This window comes from Orcinus orca, chromosome 16 (genome assembly GCF_937001465.1).
Source record: "Orcinus orca chromosome 16, mOrcOrc1.1, whole genome shotgun sequence".
NCBI lineage: Eukaryota > Metazoa > Chordata > Mammalia > Artiodactyla > Delphinidae > Orcinus > Orcinus orca.
Genome location: NC_064574.1, coordinates 30,208,396 through 30,229,295, shown reverse-complemented (window position 1 = coordinate 30,229,295; position 20,900 = coordinate 30,208,396). Strand labels below are relative to the sequence as shown.

The 20,900-nt window shown below is 38.7% G+C and overlaps 1 protein-coding gene and 1 pseudogene across 4 annotated transcripts in view; both read right to left on the bottom strand.

Moving 5' to 3' along the window:
- PTPRA (protein tyrosine phosphatase receptor type A) overlaps window positions 1–20,900 on the bottom strand; it is a 185,624-nt gene that overhangs the window by 118,473 nt on the left and 46,251 nt on the right. For 2 of the 4 annotated variants that reach the window (XM_049698771.1, XM_049698772.1), the window contains exon 2: window positions 15,371–15,443. The exons of the other annotated variants lie outside the window; for them this stretch is intronic. In XM_049698771.1, coding sequence (XP_049554728.1) covers window positions 15,371–15,397 — 27 coding nt within the window. In that variant the 5' untranslated portion in view covers window positions 15,398–15,443. The remainder of the gene's footprint in view (window positions 1–15,370; window positions 15,444–20,900) is intronic. 4 annotated transcript variants of the gene reach the window in all.
- The window catches only part of LOC117198575 (proline-rich protein 13-like), a 134,057-nt pseudogene that overhangs the window by 93,666 nt on the left and 19,491 nt on the right, over window positions 1–20,900 (bottom strand).

Genomic DNA, 20,900 nt, shown 5'->3' with positions numbered 1-20,900 from the left:
GCCATGGTCCAGGAAGATCCCACATGCCACGGAGCAACTAAGCCCGTGTGCCACAACTACTGAGCCTGCGCTCTAAAGCTCGTGAGCCACAACTGCTAAAGCTCACGAGCCACAACTGCTGAAGCCCTCATGCCACAACTACTGAAGCCTGTGTACCTAGAGCCTGTGCTCTGCAACAAGAGAAACCACCGCAATGAGAAGCCCGCACACCACCATGAAGAGTATCCCCTACTTGCCGCAACTAGAGAAAGCCCATGCGCAGCAACGAAGACCCAACGCAGCCAATCAATTAATCAATAAAATCTAGTTAAAAAGAAGAGTGGGGCTTCCCTGGTGGCACAGTGGTTGAGAGTCCGCCTGCCGATGCAGGGGACACAGGTTCGTGCCCCGGTCCAGGAAGATCCCACATGCCGCGGAGTGGCTGGGCCCGTGAGCCATGGCCGCTGTGCCTGTGCGCCCGGAGCCTGTGCTCCGCAACGGGAGAGGCCACAAGAGTGAGAGGCCCACGTACCGCAAAAAAAATAAATAAATAAAAAGAAGAGTGTATGGTATTGAAGAAGGGACAGACATGGAGATCAGTAGACCAGGATAGAGAATTCAGAAATATACTTACAAGTATGCCTAAACTGATTTTTTGCAAAGATATAAAAGCAATCCAATGAAGGAAGAATAGTGTTTTCAATAAATGGGGTTGGAGTAAATGGACTTCCACAGGCAGAGAAAAAAACAGAGATACAAAATTTATGTAAAAATTAACTCAAAATGGATCCTAGATGTAAATTTTTTACCTTTTATGGTAAAACTATAAAAATGTTACAAGAAAACACAGGAGAAAACCTCTGTGACCTAGGGTTGAGCAAAGAGTTCTTAGACATGACACCAAAGCAAGACCTATAAGAGAAGAAATCATAAATTGGACTTCATCACAATTAAAAATGAAGTTTCTCAAAGACCCTGTTAGGGAGATAAAAAGACATGACACAGATGGGGGGAAAACACATATCTAATAAAGAACATTTATCCAGAAAGTATAACTAACTCTCTAAACACAACAGTAAGAAAACAAAGACTCTCATTAGAAATGGGCAAAACACATGAAGAGACATTTCACTGAAGAATATATTCAGATGGCAAATAAGGACATGAAGATGTTCACCGTCATCAGACATCAGGGAAATGCAAATTAAAGCCATGATGAGATATTATTACACAACTATCAGAATGACCAAATTTTTATAAAGGTGACAATGCCAAATGCTAGTGAGGATACAGAGAAACTTCATCTCTCATATACTGCTAGTGGAAATATAAAATTGTTATAACCTGTCTGCAAAATAGCTTGGCAGTTTCTTTAAAAACTAAACGTACACTTACCACACGACCCAGCAATGGCACTTCTGGGCATTTATCCCAGAGAAATGGAAAACGTGTCCACACATAAAATGTGTACATGAATGTTCATAACAGTTTTTTGTATACCACCAAACTGGAAATAATACAAATGTCCTTCAACAAGCAGATGAATAAACTGTGGTACATCCACACAATGTAATACTACCGAGATCCAAAAAGAACAAATTATTATTATTATTACTTTTTTTGAGAACAAATTATTGATACACACAAAAACTTGGATAGATCTCAAAGGCATCATGCTGAGTGAAAAAGCCAATCTCAAAAGGTTACATACATTCCATTCATATACCACTCTTGAAATGAAAAAATTACAGTGATTAGGCTGCCAAGGTTTAGGTTGGGGAGAAGTTCTGATATAAAGGGGCAGCATGAGGGATTTTTTTTTCTTTGTGGTGATGGAGCAGTACTGTGTATCCTGATTGTGGCAGTGGTTATACAATTTGATAAAATTTCATAGTAGTATAGTGCTGGGTCAGAAAGCCAATTCAAACCAGTCCTTGTCTTCAATGAGCTCATGGCCCACAGGCAAACTTCTTTTTTGTGCCCCTAACTTACACTATACACTCCTTGAAAGCAGAATCTAAGTCTACTTCACTCAGCAAATGCCCAATACATGAGAAATTGAGAAAGCAATTATTTTCCTTAGAGAGGCGACAGGATGGAGTGAAAAAAGCATGAAATGCGAAGTCACACAAACCTGTATATGAATCTTAGCTCTGTCACTACTACAGATTAGAAAAGCTCTTGGTATTTAAGTTTTGAGTTTTCATCTCCTCATCTTTAAAATAGCAATGTCTCCCACTGATGACAGAGGACTGCTGTGAGTACTATAAAAAATGCAATACAGGGAATTCCCTGGCGGTCCAGTGGTTAGGACTCCATGAGTTCACTGCAGGGGGCATGGGTTCACGCCCTGGTCAGGTATGCTGCACAGCTCAGCCAAAAAAAAAAAAAGTAATATAAATGTAAATATATCTACATGTAATACTGTAAATCCACATCATAAAGTCTAGTATACAGCAGGCACTATCCAAGTTTTCCCCTACACATGTTCCTTATTCACTAATCCTTCACTATGATTAAATGACCATTTGTATTCAAATTATACATTTCTTTGCCTTGATTTTTATGGTGTACACTTTCGAGATGAGGAACTCAAATTCCATATAACTCAATTTCATAACACCCAAATTTGTAAGACTTTACACAAACTTTTTCCCTAAGAAGCATTCTACAGGTTCCTTGAACCTCAAAATTTGCACATGTAGTGATGAGAATGAAAACAGTAATGCATTTATGTTGGTAGTAACAGCTCACTCTGTTCCTCATTTCTACAGCCACTCTGGGATGTGACTAGAGGCTGGGAGCTTACTCTGGGGTTCCTTCTACCATAAACTAGAAATCTTCTGACTCCAGGCAGCCTGGCTTTAGGTGGGGTTTGGAGTATCCACAAACCTTTAAGTAAATTTTCTTCAGTCAGTGCCTGCCTCACTGCCAACATTTCCAGGTTCTGGGCCTTTCCTACTACAGATCCTTCCTGATCCAGAGTCCATCCCATGAGTTCTCTGGGCTGTGGCTTCCTCCATTTAGTTCTTCTCTTCCAATTCCCTTTCTTTCACCTACTATGGGCCCTATTCCAAATTTCTCATTGTTAAACTTCTTTTATTATTCCTCCACTATCGTTTCAGTGAGGTGTTATCAGGAAGAAAGAATGAATAAATGCCTTTAATCTGGCAACATGAACCAGAAGTCTGCAACTTGATTTTTCTTTTTTTTGTCCTACACTATTTTATGGTCATTTTTTGATGTCAATACCTACAATCTTACCTCACTCATTAATGAAGACACAGTGTTCAAAAGCAGGGATGTACATTAAATAAATAAGAAAGAATGTGTGTAAACACACAGCAAGGGCTAAAGTAAAGTTGGAGAAATAAGAAGAATAAAGAGAGCTAATGCTGTGGTCAAGCCCTCTGCATTCTTCAAAGTTTAACAGCCAGCTAATGCCCACTTAACTCTGCCAGCTGACAAGCCCTGCCTATGTACTCAAAGCTCTTACTCAACTTTTCTAATCTTTCATTCTTAAAAATGAAAGAACAGGCAAGGATCACCAAAGATAAACAAGCATGAAAAGAAAATGACTGGAGCAAAGAGGAATAATTCCAGAAAAAAAAAAAAAAAACTTAAAAAACTATCTTCACAGAGAAAACAAAAACAGAATGCAATTTTTAAAAATGATAAAACAAGGGCTTCCCTGGTGGCGCAGTGGTTCAGAGTCTGCCTGCCGATGCAGCGGATACGGGTTCGTGCCCCAGTCTGGGAAGATCCCATATGCCGCGGAGCGGCTGGGCCCGTGAGCCATGGCCGCTGGGCCTGTGCGTCCGGAGCCTGTGCTCTGCAACGGGAGAGGCCCTTGTACCGCAAAAAAAAATAAATAAATAAAAAATTTCTTATTTGTTTTGTTAAATATAGACTTCATATCTTATCCAAGTCTATAAAATACTTAATTTATTGTTACCAGATAAGAGAAATATCATTTGAATAAATGCATTTTTCAAAAGCAAAAAAAAAAAAATGATAAAACAAGAAACAGTTCTAGAAAATTTTTAAATAAACTGAAAAATATTCAATAGAAAGATTGAAAGATAAAGTCATGACAATCTCCCAGAAGAGAGAACCTAAAAAAGGAAACCAAAGGCAAAGAGTTCGAAAACAGGAGAGAATAGATAAGAACAGTATAAGATCAACCCAGGAGGCCCAATATCAAAGAGTTTCTGACAGAAAGAAACAAGAAAATGGAGGGGAGAATATTATCTAAGAAAAAACATAAGACAATCATTAAATATGAAAAATATGGGTCTTCAGATTAAGGGGGCCCATCAAGTACACCACTATGGAATTCTAGAATACAGCTGATCCTCGAACAACTTGGGGGTTAGAGGTGTCGACTAGGACCCCCCTCCACTGCCCCCACACACAATCAAAAATCCATGTATAACTTTATAGTCCGCCCTCCTCATCCCAGGTTTGGCATCCCCAGATTAAACCATCATGTGGTGCTATAGTACATTCACCCATGCTTCCTTTTATTGCACTTCACTTTACTGTGCTTTGCAGAAATTGTGTTTCCTACAAATTGAAGGTCTGTGGCAATCCTGCATCAGCAACTCCGTCGGCACCATTGTCCAATAGCATTTGCTCACTCCGTGTCTCTGCACCACGTTTTGGTAGTTCTCGCAATATTCTGAATGTTTTCATTATTATTATATGTGTTATGGTGATCTGTGATCAGTGATCTTTGATGTTACTACTGCAAAAAGATTACGATTCACTGAAGGCTCAAATGATGGTTAGCATTTTTCATCAATAAACTATTTCTTAATTAAGGTACTTATATTTTTTTTAGACATAATGTGATTGCACACTTAATATAGTATAAACTTTTTTTTTTTGGCTGCGCTGTGTGGCTTGGGGGATCTTAGTTCCCTGACTAGGGACTGAACCCGGGCCCTCGGCAGTGAATGTGCCTAACCACAGGGCTGCCAGGGAATTCCCCCTAAACATAACTTTTATACGCACTGAGACACCAAAAAAATTTGTGAGACTCACTTTATTGCAATATTTACTTTACTGCGGTGGTGTGGAACCAAACCCACAATATCCTTGAAGTATGCCTGTTATTTATTGAAATAAATCTGTGTATAAGTGGACCTGTGTTATTCAGGGTCAAATATATGGAAAAAAGAGAAGCTTCCAGAGAAGGGAGAAAATAAATTTCCTACAGGAAACAAAATGAGACTAAATTTCACCTCTCATGAGGAACAATGGATGCCAGAGGAAACCGAGCAATGACTTCAAAGTTCAGAGGGAAAATAACCTGCAATCTAGAATTCTAAACCCAACCAAACCATCACTCAAACATGAGGGAAGAACAGACATCAGAAAGAGTCAGTTTATCTGCAGGTACTCTTTCTCTCAGGAAGTTACCGGACACAGATGTAGAGAATAAACGTATGGGCACCAAGGGGGGAAAGCAGGGAGTGGGGGGTGGGGGTTGGGATGAATTGGGAGATTGGGATTGACATGTGTACACTAATATGTATAAAATAGATAACTAATAAGAACCTGCTGTATAGCACAGGGAACTCTACTTCACTTCGCTGTACAGTAGAAACTAACACAGCATTGTAAAACAACTATACCCCCCCCAAAAAAAGTCACTTGAGAATGAACTCCAGCAAAAATTTTAAAAAATTTTGTTTTAATTTAAAAAAGAAGACTGAGATCTAAGATCAGCGGGATGGATCCAACTCAAACATGCAATAAGGAAAATCCCAAGAAAACAAGCTGTTCAGATGACCTAAAGAACAATTAGTACAAATTGGAGCAGGGTCTTGATAGACTAGAATGTGTGTGATTGAGAGCTTGGGGGAAAGTAGGATAATAATAAAGACAGACAGATAAGAAAAACTCCAGGGAGAAAATTATATGAGAAAGTTATAGTCCAAACAAGAAATAAAGATATGACTGGAAGCAACTGATAGTTTCAAAGAGAATTAACTTTTTCTTCATTTTCTCCTTTGAACAGCGCAGGGTCCATGACATAAAACCCACAGAGAAAGAAATATAAACCCAGAAAACAATGCTTGGCTTGACAATGAGCAATATTTACAAAGCTATAATAATATAAATGCTGATTACTGGCTTTCCAGTTTAAAGAGAACCTATGGACAGACCACGAAAGGCTTTGCAGTGTTTACAGGACAGTATGCAGAGATTAACAATTCTGACAGCTTAAAATGAAAACTATACCTGACAGAAAGGCAGGGGTACTAACCTCCACATCTGACAAAGTGGAAGTCAAGTAATACTGCTCAAAATTAACACAACAAAAAACAGAAGTTCAAGAACACTTCTGATAACTGGAAAGGTAACCAACTTGTTATGGGTTGATTTGTATCCTCCCAAAAGTCTTAACACCCAGTACTTGTGAATGGGACCTTATTTGGAAATAGGGTCTTTGCAGATGACTAAGTTAAGATGAGATCATTAACGTGCGCTTTAGTCCAATGGACTGTTATAAAAAGCGCAAATTCAGACACAGAGATAGACATGCATAGAGGGAAGACTATGTGAAGATATGGGGGGAAATGCCATCTACAAGTCAAGGAATGCCTGAGGCTACCAAAAGCTCGGAGAGAGGCAAAGAACAGATTCTCCCTCACAGTTCTCAGAATGAAGCAACCATAGCGACACCTTGATTTTGGACCTCTAGCCTCTGGAACTGTAAAGCAATAAATTTCTGTTGTTTAAGGCACACAGTTTTGTGGTACTTTATTAACAGCAGCCCCAGGAAACTAATACATAACAGAAGAACAAAAAACAATGAAAAATATCAAACGAGGGGTGGTGATGTGCGGTAACCCTCTTCTTTCATACTGGAGGAGCAGAAAATTGTGCTGATTTCTTTTAAGGTTAAACAGCAATATAAATATATAATCTAGAATTATGGAGGTCATGAAAAAGTCTCAAACAATTAAAGACTGTCTCAGCAGAGCGGGATGGGGAGCTGAAGAACATGTTTATTTCAGGCTCTTTCACTTCTTTCATGTGTGCTGCAGATCATTCATGTGCGCGTAGTATAATAAAAATTAGAATTTTAAAAACAAGTTATTAAAACATGAATAATCTCACTTTTGAAGAAGAAATATGACAATGCAATTTTTTAAATGACCTAAGGACTTGAACAGACATTTCTCCAAAGAAGATATACGAGTGGCCAATAAGCATATGAAAAGATGCTCAACATCACTAATCATTACGGAAATACAAATCAAAACCACAATGAGGGCCTACCCGGCTCTTTGGGGGGTCTAATGGTGGACTCTGAGAGGGCTCACGCCAAGGAGTACTTCCCAGACTTCTGCTGCCAGTGTGCTTGTTCTCATGGTGAGCCACAGCCACCCCCTGCCTCTGCAGGAGACCTTCTAACACTAGCAGTCCCCCAAACAACAAACTGTTAAATGGAAAGTAACACAGGAAGCCAGCAGTACAGTTCTGTTGCCACGGAGCCTCAGCACACATTTTTTGAAGTATGAGAAATTGAACGTTCAGAGCGGTCAAGTAACTTGCCCAAAGTACCTAATTTGGATGGTGCAGGAATCACAGAATCATAACAGCAAGAGCCGTGACCACCTCGCCACAGCACAGCCTGCAACGTCTGTGCTTCCCAGCAACCAAGCTGTAAAACACCCTTCCCTGCTCTTCAGGAAACAACTGTCAGACGGGCTGGCACCCACAGTAAGGGCAAAGCTTACAAAACGCTACAAAAGTTTCTGTTGATGAGGAGTGGGCTCCGAAGCTGACTGCTAGGAGCCTGACAACAAACGCACTGGTGAGATGCACCTGAGCCCTTTGAATTACTGTTCTTGTCCGCCTGGTGAAGGCTTATTAAGAACCTATGAGAGAAACAAAAAGAAATACAATCCTGCAGCCTGTGGAACAAAAAACACATTCACAGAAAGATAGAAAAGATGAAAAGGCAGAGGGATAGGTACCAGATGAAGGAACAAGATAAAACCCCAGAAAAACAACTAAATGAAGTGGAGATAGGCAACCTTCCAGAAAAAGAATTCAGATAAATGATAGTGAAAATGATCCAGGACCTCGGAAAAACAATGGAGGCTAAGATCAAGAAGATGCAAGAAATGTTTAACAAAGACCTAAAGAATTAAAGAACAAACAAACAGAGATGCACAATACAATAACTGAAATGAAAAATACACTAGAAGGAATCAATAGCAGAATAACTAAGGCAGAAGAATGGATAAGTGACCTGGAAGACAGAATGGTGGAATTCACTGCTGCGGAACAGAATAAAGAAAAAAGAATGGAAATAAATGAAGACAGCCTAAGAACCTCTGGGACAACATTAAACACAACAACATTCGCATTATAAGGGTCCCAGAAGGGGAAGAGAGATAGAAAGGACCTGAGAAAACATCTGATGAGATTATAGTCGAAAACTTCCCTAACATGAGAAAGGAAATAGCCATGCAAGTCCAGGAAGCGCAGAGAGTCCCATTCAAGATAAACCCAAGGAGAAACACGCTGAGACACATAGTAATCAAATTGACAAAAATTAAAAACAAAGAAAAATTATTGAAAGCAGCAAGGGAAAAATGACAAACAACATACAAGGGAACTCCCATAAGGTTAACAGCTGATTTCTCAGCAGAAACTCTACAAGCCAGAAGGGAGTGGCATGACATATTTTTAAAGTGATGAAAGGGAAGAATTTAAAACCAATATTACTCTACCCAGCAAGGATCTCATTCAGATTCGATGGAGAAATCAAAAGCTTTACAGACAAGCAAAAGCTAAGATGAATTCAGCACCACCAAACCAACTCTACAACAAATGCTAAAGGAACTTCCCTAAGTGGGAAACACAAGAGGAGAAAAGGACCTACAAAAACAAACCCAAAACAATTAAGAAAATAGTCGAAGGAACATACATGTCAATAATTACATTAAACGTGAATGGATTAAATGCTCCAACCAAAAGACACAGGCTTGCTGAATGGATACAAAAACAAAACCCATATATATGCTGTCTACAATGGACCCACTTCAGACCTAGGGACAAATACAGACTGAAAGTGAGGGGGTGGAAAAAGATATTCCACGCTAATGGAAATCAAAAGAAAGCTGGAGTAGCAATACTCATATCAGATGAAATAGACTTCAAAATAAAGAATGTTACAAGAGACAAGGAAGGACACTACATAATGATCAAGGGATCAATCCAAGAAGAAGATATACAGTATCTTATACATGCAACAATAAATATATATGCACCCAACACAGGAGCACCTCAATACATAAAGCAACTGCTAACAGCTATAAAAGAGGAAATCGACAGGAACACAATAATAGTGGGGGACTTTAACACCTCACTTACACCAATGGACAGATGATCCAAACAGAAAATTAATAAGGAAACCCAAGCTTTAAATGACACAATAGACCAGATAGACTTAATTGATATTTATAGGACATCCATCCAAAAACAGCAGATTACACTTTCTTCTCAAGCGCACACGGAACATTCTCCAGGATAGATCACATCTTGGACCACAAACCAAGCCTCAGTAAATTTAAGAAAATTAAAATCATATCAAGCATCTTTTCTGACCACACGCTATGAGATTAGCAATCATTACAGGGAATAAAACGTAAAAAACACAAACACATGGAGGTTGAACAATACGTTACTAAATAACCAAGAGATCACTGAAGAAATCAAAGAGGAAATCAAAAAATACCTAGAGATAAGTGACAATGAAAACACGACGATCCAAAGCCTATGGGATGCAGCAAAAGCAGTTCTAAGAGGGAAGTTTAAAGCAACACAAACCTACCTCGAGAAACAAGAAAAGTCTCAAATAAATAATTTAACCTTACACCTAAAGGAACTAGAGAAAGAAGAAGAAACATAACCCAAAGTTAGCAGAAGGAAAGAAATCATAAAAATCAGAGCAGAAATAAATGAAAAAGAAACAAAACAATAGCAAAGATCAATAAAACTAAACGCTGGTTCTTTGAGAAGATAAACAGAATTGATAAACCATTAGCCAGACTCCTCAAGAAAAAGAGGGAGAGGACTCAAATCAACAAAATAAAAGGAGAAGTTAACAACAGACACCGCAAAAACACAAAACATCCTAAGAGACTACTACAAGCAACTCTATGCCAATAAAATGGACAACCTGGAAGAAATGGAGAAATTCTCAGAAAGGTATAACCTTCCAAGACTGAACCAGGAAGAAATAGAAAATGTGAACAGACCAATCACAAGTAATTAAATTGAAACTGTGATTAAAAATCTTCCAACAAACAAAAGTCCAGGACCAGATGGCTTCACAGGTGAATTCTATCAAACATTTAGAGAAGAGCTAACACCCATTCTTCTCAAACTCTTCGAAAAAATTTCAGAGGAAGGAACACTCCCAAAGTCATTGTATGAGACCACCATCACCCTGATAGCAAAACCAGACGAAGATACTACAAAAAAAGAAAATTACAGACCAATATCACTGATGAATATAGATGCAAACATCATCAACAAAATACTAGCAAACAGAATCCAGCAATACATTAAAAGGATCATACACCATGCTGAAGTGGGATTTATCCCAGGGATGCATGGATTCTTCAGTATACACAAATCAATCAATGGGATACACCATATTAACAAACTGAAGAATAAGAACCATATGATCATCTCAATAGATGCAGAAAAAGCTTTTGACAAAATTCAACACCGATTTATGATAAAACCTCTCCAGAAAGTGGGCATACAGGGAACCTACCTCAACATAATAAAGGCCATATACAACAAAACCCACAGCAAACATCTCTCTCAATGGTGAAAACCTGAAAGCATTTCCTCTAACATCAGGAACAAGACAAGGATGTCCACTCTCACCACTATTATTCAACATACTTTTGGAAGTCCGAGCCACAGAAATCAGAGAAGAGAAAGAAATGAAAGGAATACAAATTGGAAAAGAAGAAGTAAAACTGTCCCTGTTTGCAGATGACATGATACTATACATAGAGAATCCTACAGATGCCACCAGAAAACTACTAGAGCTAATCAACAAATTTGGTAAAGTAGCAGATACAAAATTAATGCACAGAAATCTCTTGCATTCCTATACAATAATGATGAAATATCTGAAAGAGAAATTAAGGAAACACTCCCATTTACCATTGCAAAAAAAGGAATAAAATACCTAGTTAAACCTACCTAGGGAGACAAAAGATCTGTATGCAGAAAACTATAGGACACTGATGAAAGAAATTAAAGATGATTCAAACAGATGGAGAGATATACCATGTTCTTGGATTGGAAGAATCAATATTGTGAAAATGACTATACTACTGAAAGCAATCCACAGATTCAATGCAATCCCTATCAAATTACCAATGGCATTTTTTACAGAACTAGAACAAAAAAATCTTAAAATTTGTATGGAGACACAAAAGACGCCGAATAGCCAAAACAGTCTTGAGGGAAAAAAACGGAGCTGGAGGAATCAGACTCCCTGACTTCAGACAATACTACAAAGCTACAGTAATTAAGACAATATGGTACTGGCACAAAAACAGAAATTGGATCAATGGAACAGGATAGGAAGTCCAGAGATAAACCCATGCACCGGTGGTCAACTAATCTATGACAAAGGAGGCAAGGATATACAATGGAGAAAAGGCAGCCTCTTCAATAAGTGGTCCTGGGAAAACTGGACAGCTACATGTAAAAGAATGAAATTAAAACACTCCCTAACACCATACACAAAAATAAACTCAAAATGGATTCGAGACCTAAATGTTTGACTGGACACTATAAAACTCTTAGAGGAAAACATAGGCAGAACACTCTTTGACATAAATCACAGCAAGATGTTTTTTGATCCACCTCCTAGAGTAATGGAAATAAAAACGAAAATAAACAAATGGGACCTAATGAAACTTAAAAGCTTTTGCACAGCAAAGGAAACTACAGACAAGATGAAAAGACAACCCTCAGAATGGGAGAAAATATGTGCAAACGAATCAACAGACAAAGGATTAATCTCCAAAATATATAAACAGCTCATGTAGTTTAATATTAAAAAAACAAACAACCCAATCAAAAAATGGGCAGAAGATCTAAATAGACATTTCTCCAAAGAAGACATACAGATGGCCAAGAAACACATGAAAAGCTGCTCAACATCACTAATTATTAGAGAAATGCAATTCAAAACTACAGTGAGGTATCACCTCACACTAGGTAGAATGGGCATCATCAGAAAATCTACAAACCACAAATGGTGTAGAGGGTGTAGAGAAAAGGGAATCCTCTTGCACTGTTGGTGGGAATGTAAATTGATACAGCCACTATGGAGAACAGTATGGAGGTTCCTTAAAAAGCTAAAAATAGAATTACCATATGACCCAGCAATCTCACTACTGGGCATATACCCAGAGAAAACCATAATTCAAAAAGACATGTGCACTCCAATGTTCAATGCAGCAGTATCTACAATAGCCAGGTCATGGAAGCAACCTAAATGCCCCTCAACAGACGAATGGATGAGGAAGATGTGGTACATATATACAATGGAATATTACTCAGCCATAAAAAGGAACGAAAGTGGGTCATTTGTAGAGACGTTGATCAATCTACAGACTGTCATACAGAGTGAAGTAAGTCAGAAAGAGAAAAACAAATACCGTATATTAACGCATATATGTGGAACCTAGAAAAATGGTACAGATGAACTGGTTTGCAGGGCAGAAATTGAGTCACCGATGTAGAGAACAAACATAAGGACACCGGGGGGGGAAAGCGGCGGGGGGGCGTGGTGATGTGATGAATTGGGAGATTGGGATTGACATATATACACTAATGTGTATAAAATGGATAACTAATAAGAACCTGCTGTATAAAAAAAATAAATAAAATTCAAAAATTCAAAAAACCCACAAAATCCCACAATGAAATACCATTTGACACCCATTAGAATGGCTATTATCAAACAAAAAAACAGAAATTAGTGTTGGTGAGGAAGAAAAACTGGAACCACTGTGCATTGCTAGTAGAAATGTAAAATGGTACAGCCAGTATAGAAAATACTACGGTGGTTCCTCAAAAAATTAAACATAGAATTACCATCTGATCCAGTAATTCCACTTCTAGGTATGTATCCAAAAGAATTGAAAGCAGAGACCTGAACAGGTATTTGTACACCAATATTCATAGTAGCATTATTCATAAGAGCCTAAAGGTATAGACAACCCAAATGTGCATTGAAGGATGAATAGATAAACAAAATGTGGTATATACACACACTAGAAAATCATCCGGCCTCAAAAAGGAAGGAAATTCTGATCCATGCTACAACATGAATAAACCTTGAAGACATTATACTAAGTGAAATAGCCACAAAAGGACAAATACTGTACAATTCCACTTACATGTGTACCTAGGGTACTCAAATTCACAGAAACAAAGTAGAATGTGGTTGCCAGGAGCCCAGGGGAAGGGGAAATGGGGAGGTAGTGTATAATGGGTACAGAATTTCAGTTGGGGAAGATTAAGTTCTGGAGATTGTTGGTGGTGATGGCTGCACAACAATGTAAATGTACTTAATGTCAATGATTTGTACGCATAAAACTGATTAAGACGGTAATTTTTATGTTATGGACAACACAATCTTTATTTTGCACAACAAAGAAAAATATTTATATGAATATATTAACGTGTAAAACCTTTACAATGCTGCTGTCTCATACCTCCCTCCTCCTTCTCCCACCTCCGGCCAGAGGAACCACTAGTCTGATTTCTATCATCATATCTTCTGGCAACTGAACTATATCTACTTTTTTTCCGTCTGGCTTCTTTCACTCAAACTTATATCTGTGAGATTCATCCACGTTGTTGTACAGTAGTTCATTCCTTTCTATTGCTGAGTAGAATTCCACTGTATGAATATATCACAATTTGTACCCCTTTTCACCTGTTTTTAGACATTTGATTATTTCCTTTTTTTTTTTGCTATTTTATAAATAAAGCTATAGTGAATGTTCCCATGCAAGTCTTTATGTAGACATATGTTTTCATTTCTCAAGGGTAAATACCTAGGAGTGGAATTTCTGAGTCATTGGATACATGTATGTTTAGCTTTGTAGAAAATATTCAACAGTCTTCCAAAACTGTAGTGCTGGTTTACACTGCCATTTCAAACTTAGAGTGATGGCAAAGTTGAATAATGAAAACCTGTTTTTCCTTTTTAATACAAGTTGTTTAATGCTACACAAACTAAGTACTGAATACTTTGAATCTCTCAGTGCATCAGTTTTTCAACAAGGATCCATATTCGGTGTCTACTAAAAAACTGCACAACTTGAGAGTTGTGAGTTAAGTTTTATGTGGGGCAGAATGAGGACTACAGCCCGGGAGTCAGCATTTCAGATAGCTCTGAGAAACTGCTCCGAAGAGTTAGGGGGGAAGGTCAGTATATATGCGATTGGTGAAGGTGGAGTAACGCAATCAAGCACGCATTTTTGCAGAAGGTTGCTGCTAGTCTCGTGAAGGTTACTGCCAGTCACAAGGAGCAGATGTCACCATGAAAGACTTTAGTGCTTTTCTAGATACAAGGAGATGCAAGAATTGGGCTCATAAAATCTTCTCCTGAAAATATCTATCTGAAGGGCTGTTCTGCCAGTTTTTCCCAGAGCACAGAAAGCCTCATTCCTGATCTCCAACCTGAACTCCTTTCAGGGTGTGTTGAAGGTCAGCGGTCGCTGCAGCTTGTGATTTGATCCTTGTAGAGGCAGATGGCAAGTGCCAATTTGTAGCTGACGTCAGGATCACCTGTGCTCTACCCACAGAAACTTTTGCTCTACCCACAGAAACTTTAATTCAACAAGGGCAGGACAGCAGGCCACAGACTTTGGTTTTTTATTTCTTAAAGCTCTTTAAGTGATTCTGATACATGACCAGGTTGAGAACCACTGTCTTAAAGGATGATAATTACAACTTTTTTTTTTTTTTTTTGCGGTACGCAGGCCTCTCCCTGTTGTGGCCTCTCCTGTTACGGAGCACAGGCTCCCGACGCGCAGGCTCAGCGGCCATGGCTCACGGGCCCAGCCGCTCCGCGGCATGTGGGATCTTCCCGGACCGGGGCACGAACCCGTGTCCCCTGCATCGGCAGGCGGACTCTCAGCCACTGCGCCACCAGGGAAGCCCCAATTATAACATTTTTAATCATAAAAAATACACTACTCTTATAGCTTGGAAATAAAATGGAGTGGGAGAGAATCTGATTTTAGCTATATTTTGTGAGGACAATAAGTTGGGTGACAAAGTTTCCTTGCAGCTCAGGTTTTATTTCTCTTACTTTAGTTACTTGAACTGCATCATCCATCAACACTCATTGGAATTCCATAAATAACTTTTTTCAGTTGTGCCACCTGCAATTACAGGAAAAAACCTTTAGAAAGATAAACCAGCCCTATTTAAATACCACTGGTTGTTCCAGGGGAGAGGAGTACACTCTAACAAGATGTCTCATAGAGCTGTGCTGAACATTTCAGTAGCCACAGGACAAAGCTCCATCTTAAACAGTTAATTCAGATCACTGAAGAACTCATGAGAACGGAATTCAACAATATATTAGGTCCTTCCTGTGGAGGACCTTCCTCCCTAATCCCCAAACCTAGACTATTCCACTGTAGGGTTGTTTATGTACCATAAGCTCCCCCCCAGGGGACATCTGGCAACGTCTGAAGATAGTTTTGATTGTCTAACAAATCACAGGACAGCCCTTCCATGACAAAGAATTATCCCAAAGGCCAAAGTTGAAAACCCCAGCATTGGTCAAAAACTCACCTTCAGGTCCAAGCTCTGCAACCCATTAGCTAAGTGACCCAGGCCAAATTTATTAACCTCTCTAAGCCTCAGTTTTCTCCCTTGGAAAAAGATTAGAGTCTGAATTTAATATTCTCTCCCATTCTAAATGTTAAGATACTAAAATAATCAAATTTATATTGAAATAATACCTAACACTTAAGCATATGCAATGGGCCAGACATCATACTAAATGTTTTTATGTGTTCTACCTCATTTAACCTTCAACATAGCCCTATAAGGCACATGCTACCACTATCCTTCTTATTCAGATGAATAAACTGATGCACAGAGACTTGCCTAAGGTCACAAAGTGGTAAGCAGCAGAGCCAGGATTTGAACCTGATCAATCTGATTCTGGAGCCCTCATTCTTAACATTATCTTCTCCATCCTTTTGGACCTTTGGACAGAGGACTGAGTTAACCAAATCCCTCAATTCACAGCCCACTAAAGACCATACAGACTGCAGGTCAGAAACAAAGAGACACTATTTTTAAGCTACAAATTAGACAAGATTAAGAAACAAAATCTGAAACTGTTGAGGATCTGATGCTATAGGCTGCTTATACCTTGCACTGACACTGTAAAAGAACTTTCAACATGAAGAGCCATAAGAATATTCACACTCTTCAATCTACTTTACTTCTTGGAGTCTATTCAAAGAAAACAATCCTAAGTACAGTAAAGAACTTCACAGAAAGATGCTCATTGCTCTATTTTTATTAATATAGAAAATTTAGAAACTTAGGGAATGGATATATAAACTTGTTAGAATATTATGTATCCATTTAAAAAGTTTAGAAAAATTACAAAATAACCCACTTATGTAAATAGGAAAAACGGGAAACTTTTTTTTCATTTTTTTATTATGTTAAAACACGTTACATAAAATTTACCACCGTAACCATTTTTAAATGCACAATTCAGTGGTGTTAACTACACTAGCATTGTTATGCAGCCATCATCACCATCTAGCTCCAAAATTCTTTTGATCTTGTAAAACTGAAACTCTATATACCTATTAAACAATAACTCCCCATACTCCCCTCCCTCAAAGGCCCTGGCAACCACCATTGTTCTGTCTGTCTCTATGATTTTAACCACTCCAAGTACCTCATATAAGTGAAATCACACAGTATTTGTTACTGGCTTATTTCACTTAGCATAATGTCCTCAAGTTTCATCCATGTTGTAGCATACCGAAGAATTTCCCAAGGCTGAATTTTACTCCTCTGTATGTATATGCCACATTTTGCTTATTCATTCATCTGCTGATGGACAGTTGGGTTGTTTCCACATTTTAGCTACTGTGAATAATGCTGCTATGAATGCTGGTGTACAAATATCTCTTAAAGACCTTGCTTAAATGCTTTGGGGCATATACCAGAATCAGAATTGCCAGATCATATGGTAATACTATGTTTAATTTTTTAAAGAATCTCCACACTGTATTCCACAGCTTTTACACCACTTTACATTCCCACCAACAGTGCACAGGGTTCTAATTTCCCCACATCCTCACCAACACTTGTTTTCTGGTTTGTTTTTTGGATAGTAGCCATCCTAATTAATGTGAGCAGGACAGTACATTTTATGTCCTAGCAGACACAAAGATATACTGCTCAGATCCCTCTTCGATAAGGGAATTCCTGTCTAGTTGCAAGGACTGTGGTTAGCTGACAGCTTCCTGCTGTTAACCCCTTTAGAATCCACCTTAGCTTTCAAACAGAGGGCACACTTTCCTCAGGACTGCCCCCAGCCAATGACTGGGCAATGTGGTGGTACAATGGCCTAGCCCTTTCCAACCAGTGAGGCAATCTGGCAATCTGGGCTGGCAGAGATTTTGTCAGGTGTGAACTGCAGTCTGATGGCTTCCCATGCCCAACCTAATCCTTTCTCTTTTTCTTCACAGGCATTACTCCTCAATAAGCCCTTTGCCCTCCTACTCCATCTCAATCTGATTCCTGAAGAACCCAACTGGCACATATATTAAATGTACTCTGATTGAGAAACAAAAACCAGTGGGGAAAAATAAGACTCCCAATAGATAAACTAAAATGTTAACAACAATGGTGGGTACTATCCAAGTATTCCTTAACCAACATCTATTGCTTGTACATAATAAAAAACATTAAAAGAAGACTCTATACTAAATTTTGCTCCTGAGGAAATATTCTAAGGGTAGGATAAATTGGTATATTTTGTACACAATGTGCCCAAATATTCACTGAGGGGTGAGTCATAAACTGCTGGTGTTCTTCAAAAAAAGCACATGCCCAGGTACTAAGGAACTAAAAGATCAGGCAGTGGGCTTCACAGACATTTCACAGGCTTTTCATAGACATTTCACAGGGTTCCTCATTCGTGTAATTAAAATTTGTACTCATTTAAATGAAAGATTTTCAGAAGAGATAATGGAGCCTGTTCAGTTCACCCTCCTATTCTCATGGATGAGATCAATGCCCCAGACAGGATAAGGGAAGAACAGTTGTTGGCCTTGTTTCTCAATGCCTATGTCCATTTCTCTTTCCAGCTATACAGATACTGTGTCCAAATGTAGGAAGCACATTAAAGATACAATTCCAAAAAGGATAAAATAAGATTATTCCAAGAACTATTCAAAATCTATCTCTTTCTATGAAAAACTGAATGGTGGCATCTGATATTGCCATTCCAAGCAGTTTCCTTGCCAAGTGCTGACTCCCTCAGTACATGAATAGACACAAGCATTTATCATCTTAAAGAACTTCTCAAACCAAATCTCCAATGCCTCCCCTTCCCAGCTATCAATTTCTCCCCTTTCCTTCCCTCAATAGTACACTCAGTTTCTCTCAATAGTACACTCAGTTTCTCTCCTCCTCTACCTCAAACCCTTTGACATACACTCTCACTTGGTCTCCACAGGAACTCCTCTTGATAGAGTCAACAGCGATCTCCAAAGAAGACTTCACAATCCTTATTTACACCACCAAACTGTGAATCTGACCATTGCCACAAGTCCCATCATTACTCAATCAGCACTTCATCTCAGTAAATATAGAACTGCCCCTTAAATACTGGTTCCATGCCCAACCTTCTCACTCTATCCCAGCAGTTCCCAAAGCTGGCTGCACATTAGAAGGCTGGGGAATTCTTTAAACCACCTCCCCACCGCCCCCAACTCAAGGACATCACAATCTCAGAGGGTGGGGGTAGGAAGTAACCCTGGCAGTGTGTGTTTGGGTTTTTTGGGTTGTTTTTAATTAAGTACCCAGGGTGATTCCAATGTGCAGCCAGGGCTGAGAACCACTCCTCCATCAGGCTTTCTGGATCTCATCTTTTCTCCCCCCATGTATCTCCAGCCTCAAATTCTCTTCAGAATCCCATATCTATACATGCCCTTGCCTTCTAGACCTGCATAGCTCACAAGCACCTCTGATTCAAATAACCAACATTCATAGAAATATGTTATTTTCTCCTATATCTATTCCTCCTTAATTGCTTATCTCAGTGGATAAAAATCACCATCTATTCCAGGAATCAGCAAACCTTTTCTGTGAAGAGCCACATAGTAAACATTTGGCTTTGTAGGTCATACAGCCTCTGTCACAATTATTCAGCTCTGCTGTTGTAGCACAAAAGCAACAAAAGACAACAGGTAAAGTTTGAGTGGAGCTATAGTCCAATAAAACTTTATTTATGAACACTGAAATTTGAATTTTATATAATTTCCACAAGTCATTAAATATCATTCTTCTTTTGATTTGACTTTTTCCAACCATTTAAAGATGTTAAAACAATTCTTAGTTTGTGGGCTGTGCAAAAAACTGTCAAGCAGGTCAGTTTGCCAACTCTGGTCTTCCCCCTTACCCAAGCCAGAGATCCTAGATGTCCCAATTCCTTCCTCTCCTTTAGCCACAAGAATCAATCATTACCTCTAGTAAAGTACTTGTTACAAACTATTATAAGTGTTTATGGCCTCCTTCAACTGACAGTAAGATCCCTGAAGGTAAGAAACATGTCTGTTCTAAGACATCGGTTTCTTTTTAGTTCAGCTCATTTTTGAACTTAACAGTAAGGTTTAAAGGGAAAAGAAAAACACAACAAATGTTAAAATGCATTAAATAAAGGCTCAGGCAAACATGAAGGATATTCCTTATCAAGTACAATTAATAATGATCTTTGCTATTCAATGCTTCAATAACTGCTCGATTTCTGTTTTCTGGGTGTTTTCTGCTTTTCAAGGCCATGAAATGTTGTATGGATCTTTGAAACAATCAACTTGAGATGCCAATACTGTTGCTATCACCACGAGAGCTGGGTCTATAAGCAGCCTTTATGCCTTCTACACACATTTCCTTTCTAAGTGGCACCTTCAACTATAATCACATCTTGAAAGTCATTCAAAAAAGAAGGAAAAACCAGGCATACTAAGAAAAAAAAAATTTAAAGACATAACCAGAAACATCAAAAATCAGCAGCTCAACAAGGATCAGAATAATAACCATTTGTTAATGCTTAGTAAGTGTCAGGCACTGTGTCAAAGTGTATAATGTTCAGAATTTAACATATCTTCAAAACAAGCACAGAAAACAGATGCTTCATTTTGCACATGCAGAAACTGTGGCACAGAGTAGTTAAATAACTTGTCCACAGTCAAACAATTGGTAGGTGACAAGACTGAGACTCAAACCCAGGTATATATGATTCCAAAATCTATGCTCTCCCCACTGGTTGAATAGGGCCTATAACCAAGGTAGGTCAATAGCCACTGGAGGAAAAGGGCTTCCTCCAGAAGAAAAGTTTCAAAGCCCTGTTTGAAATGTATCATAACTGTCATATAATTACAAAACTCCTGAGTATGGTGCCACGTACACAACCAGTGAGGCTTTCTAATCACTGTCTAACTAAATGAATAAAATAAACTGGAAGAGCCAATTCCTTGATATAGTGGAACCTCTTACTCTAAAGATGGGAAACAAAATCTTATGGCAAATTAGAACACTGCCATGGTTCCATTTCCTACTGTTAATAGAGCCAT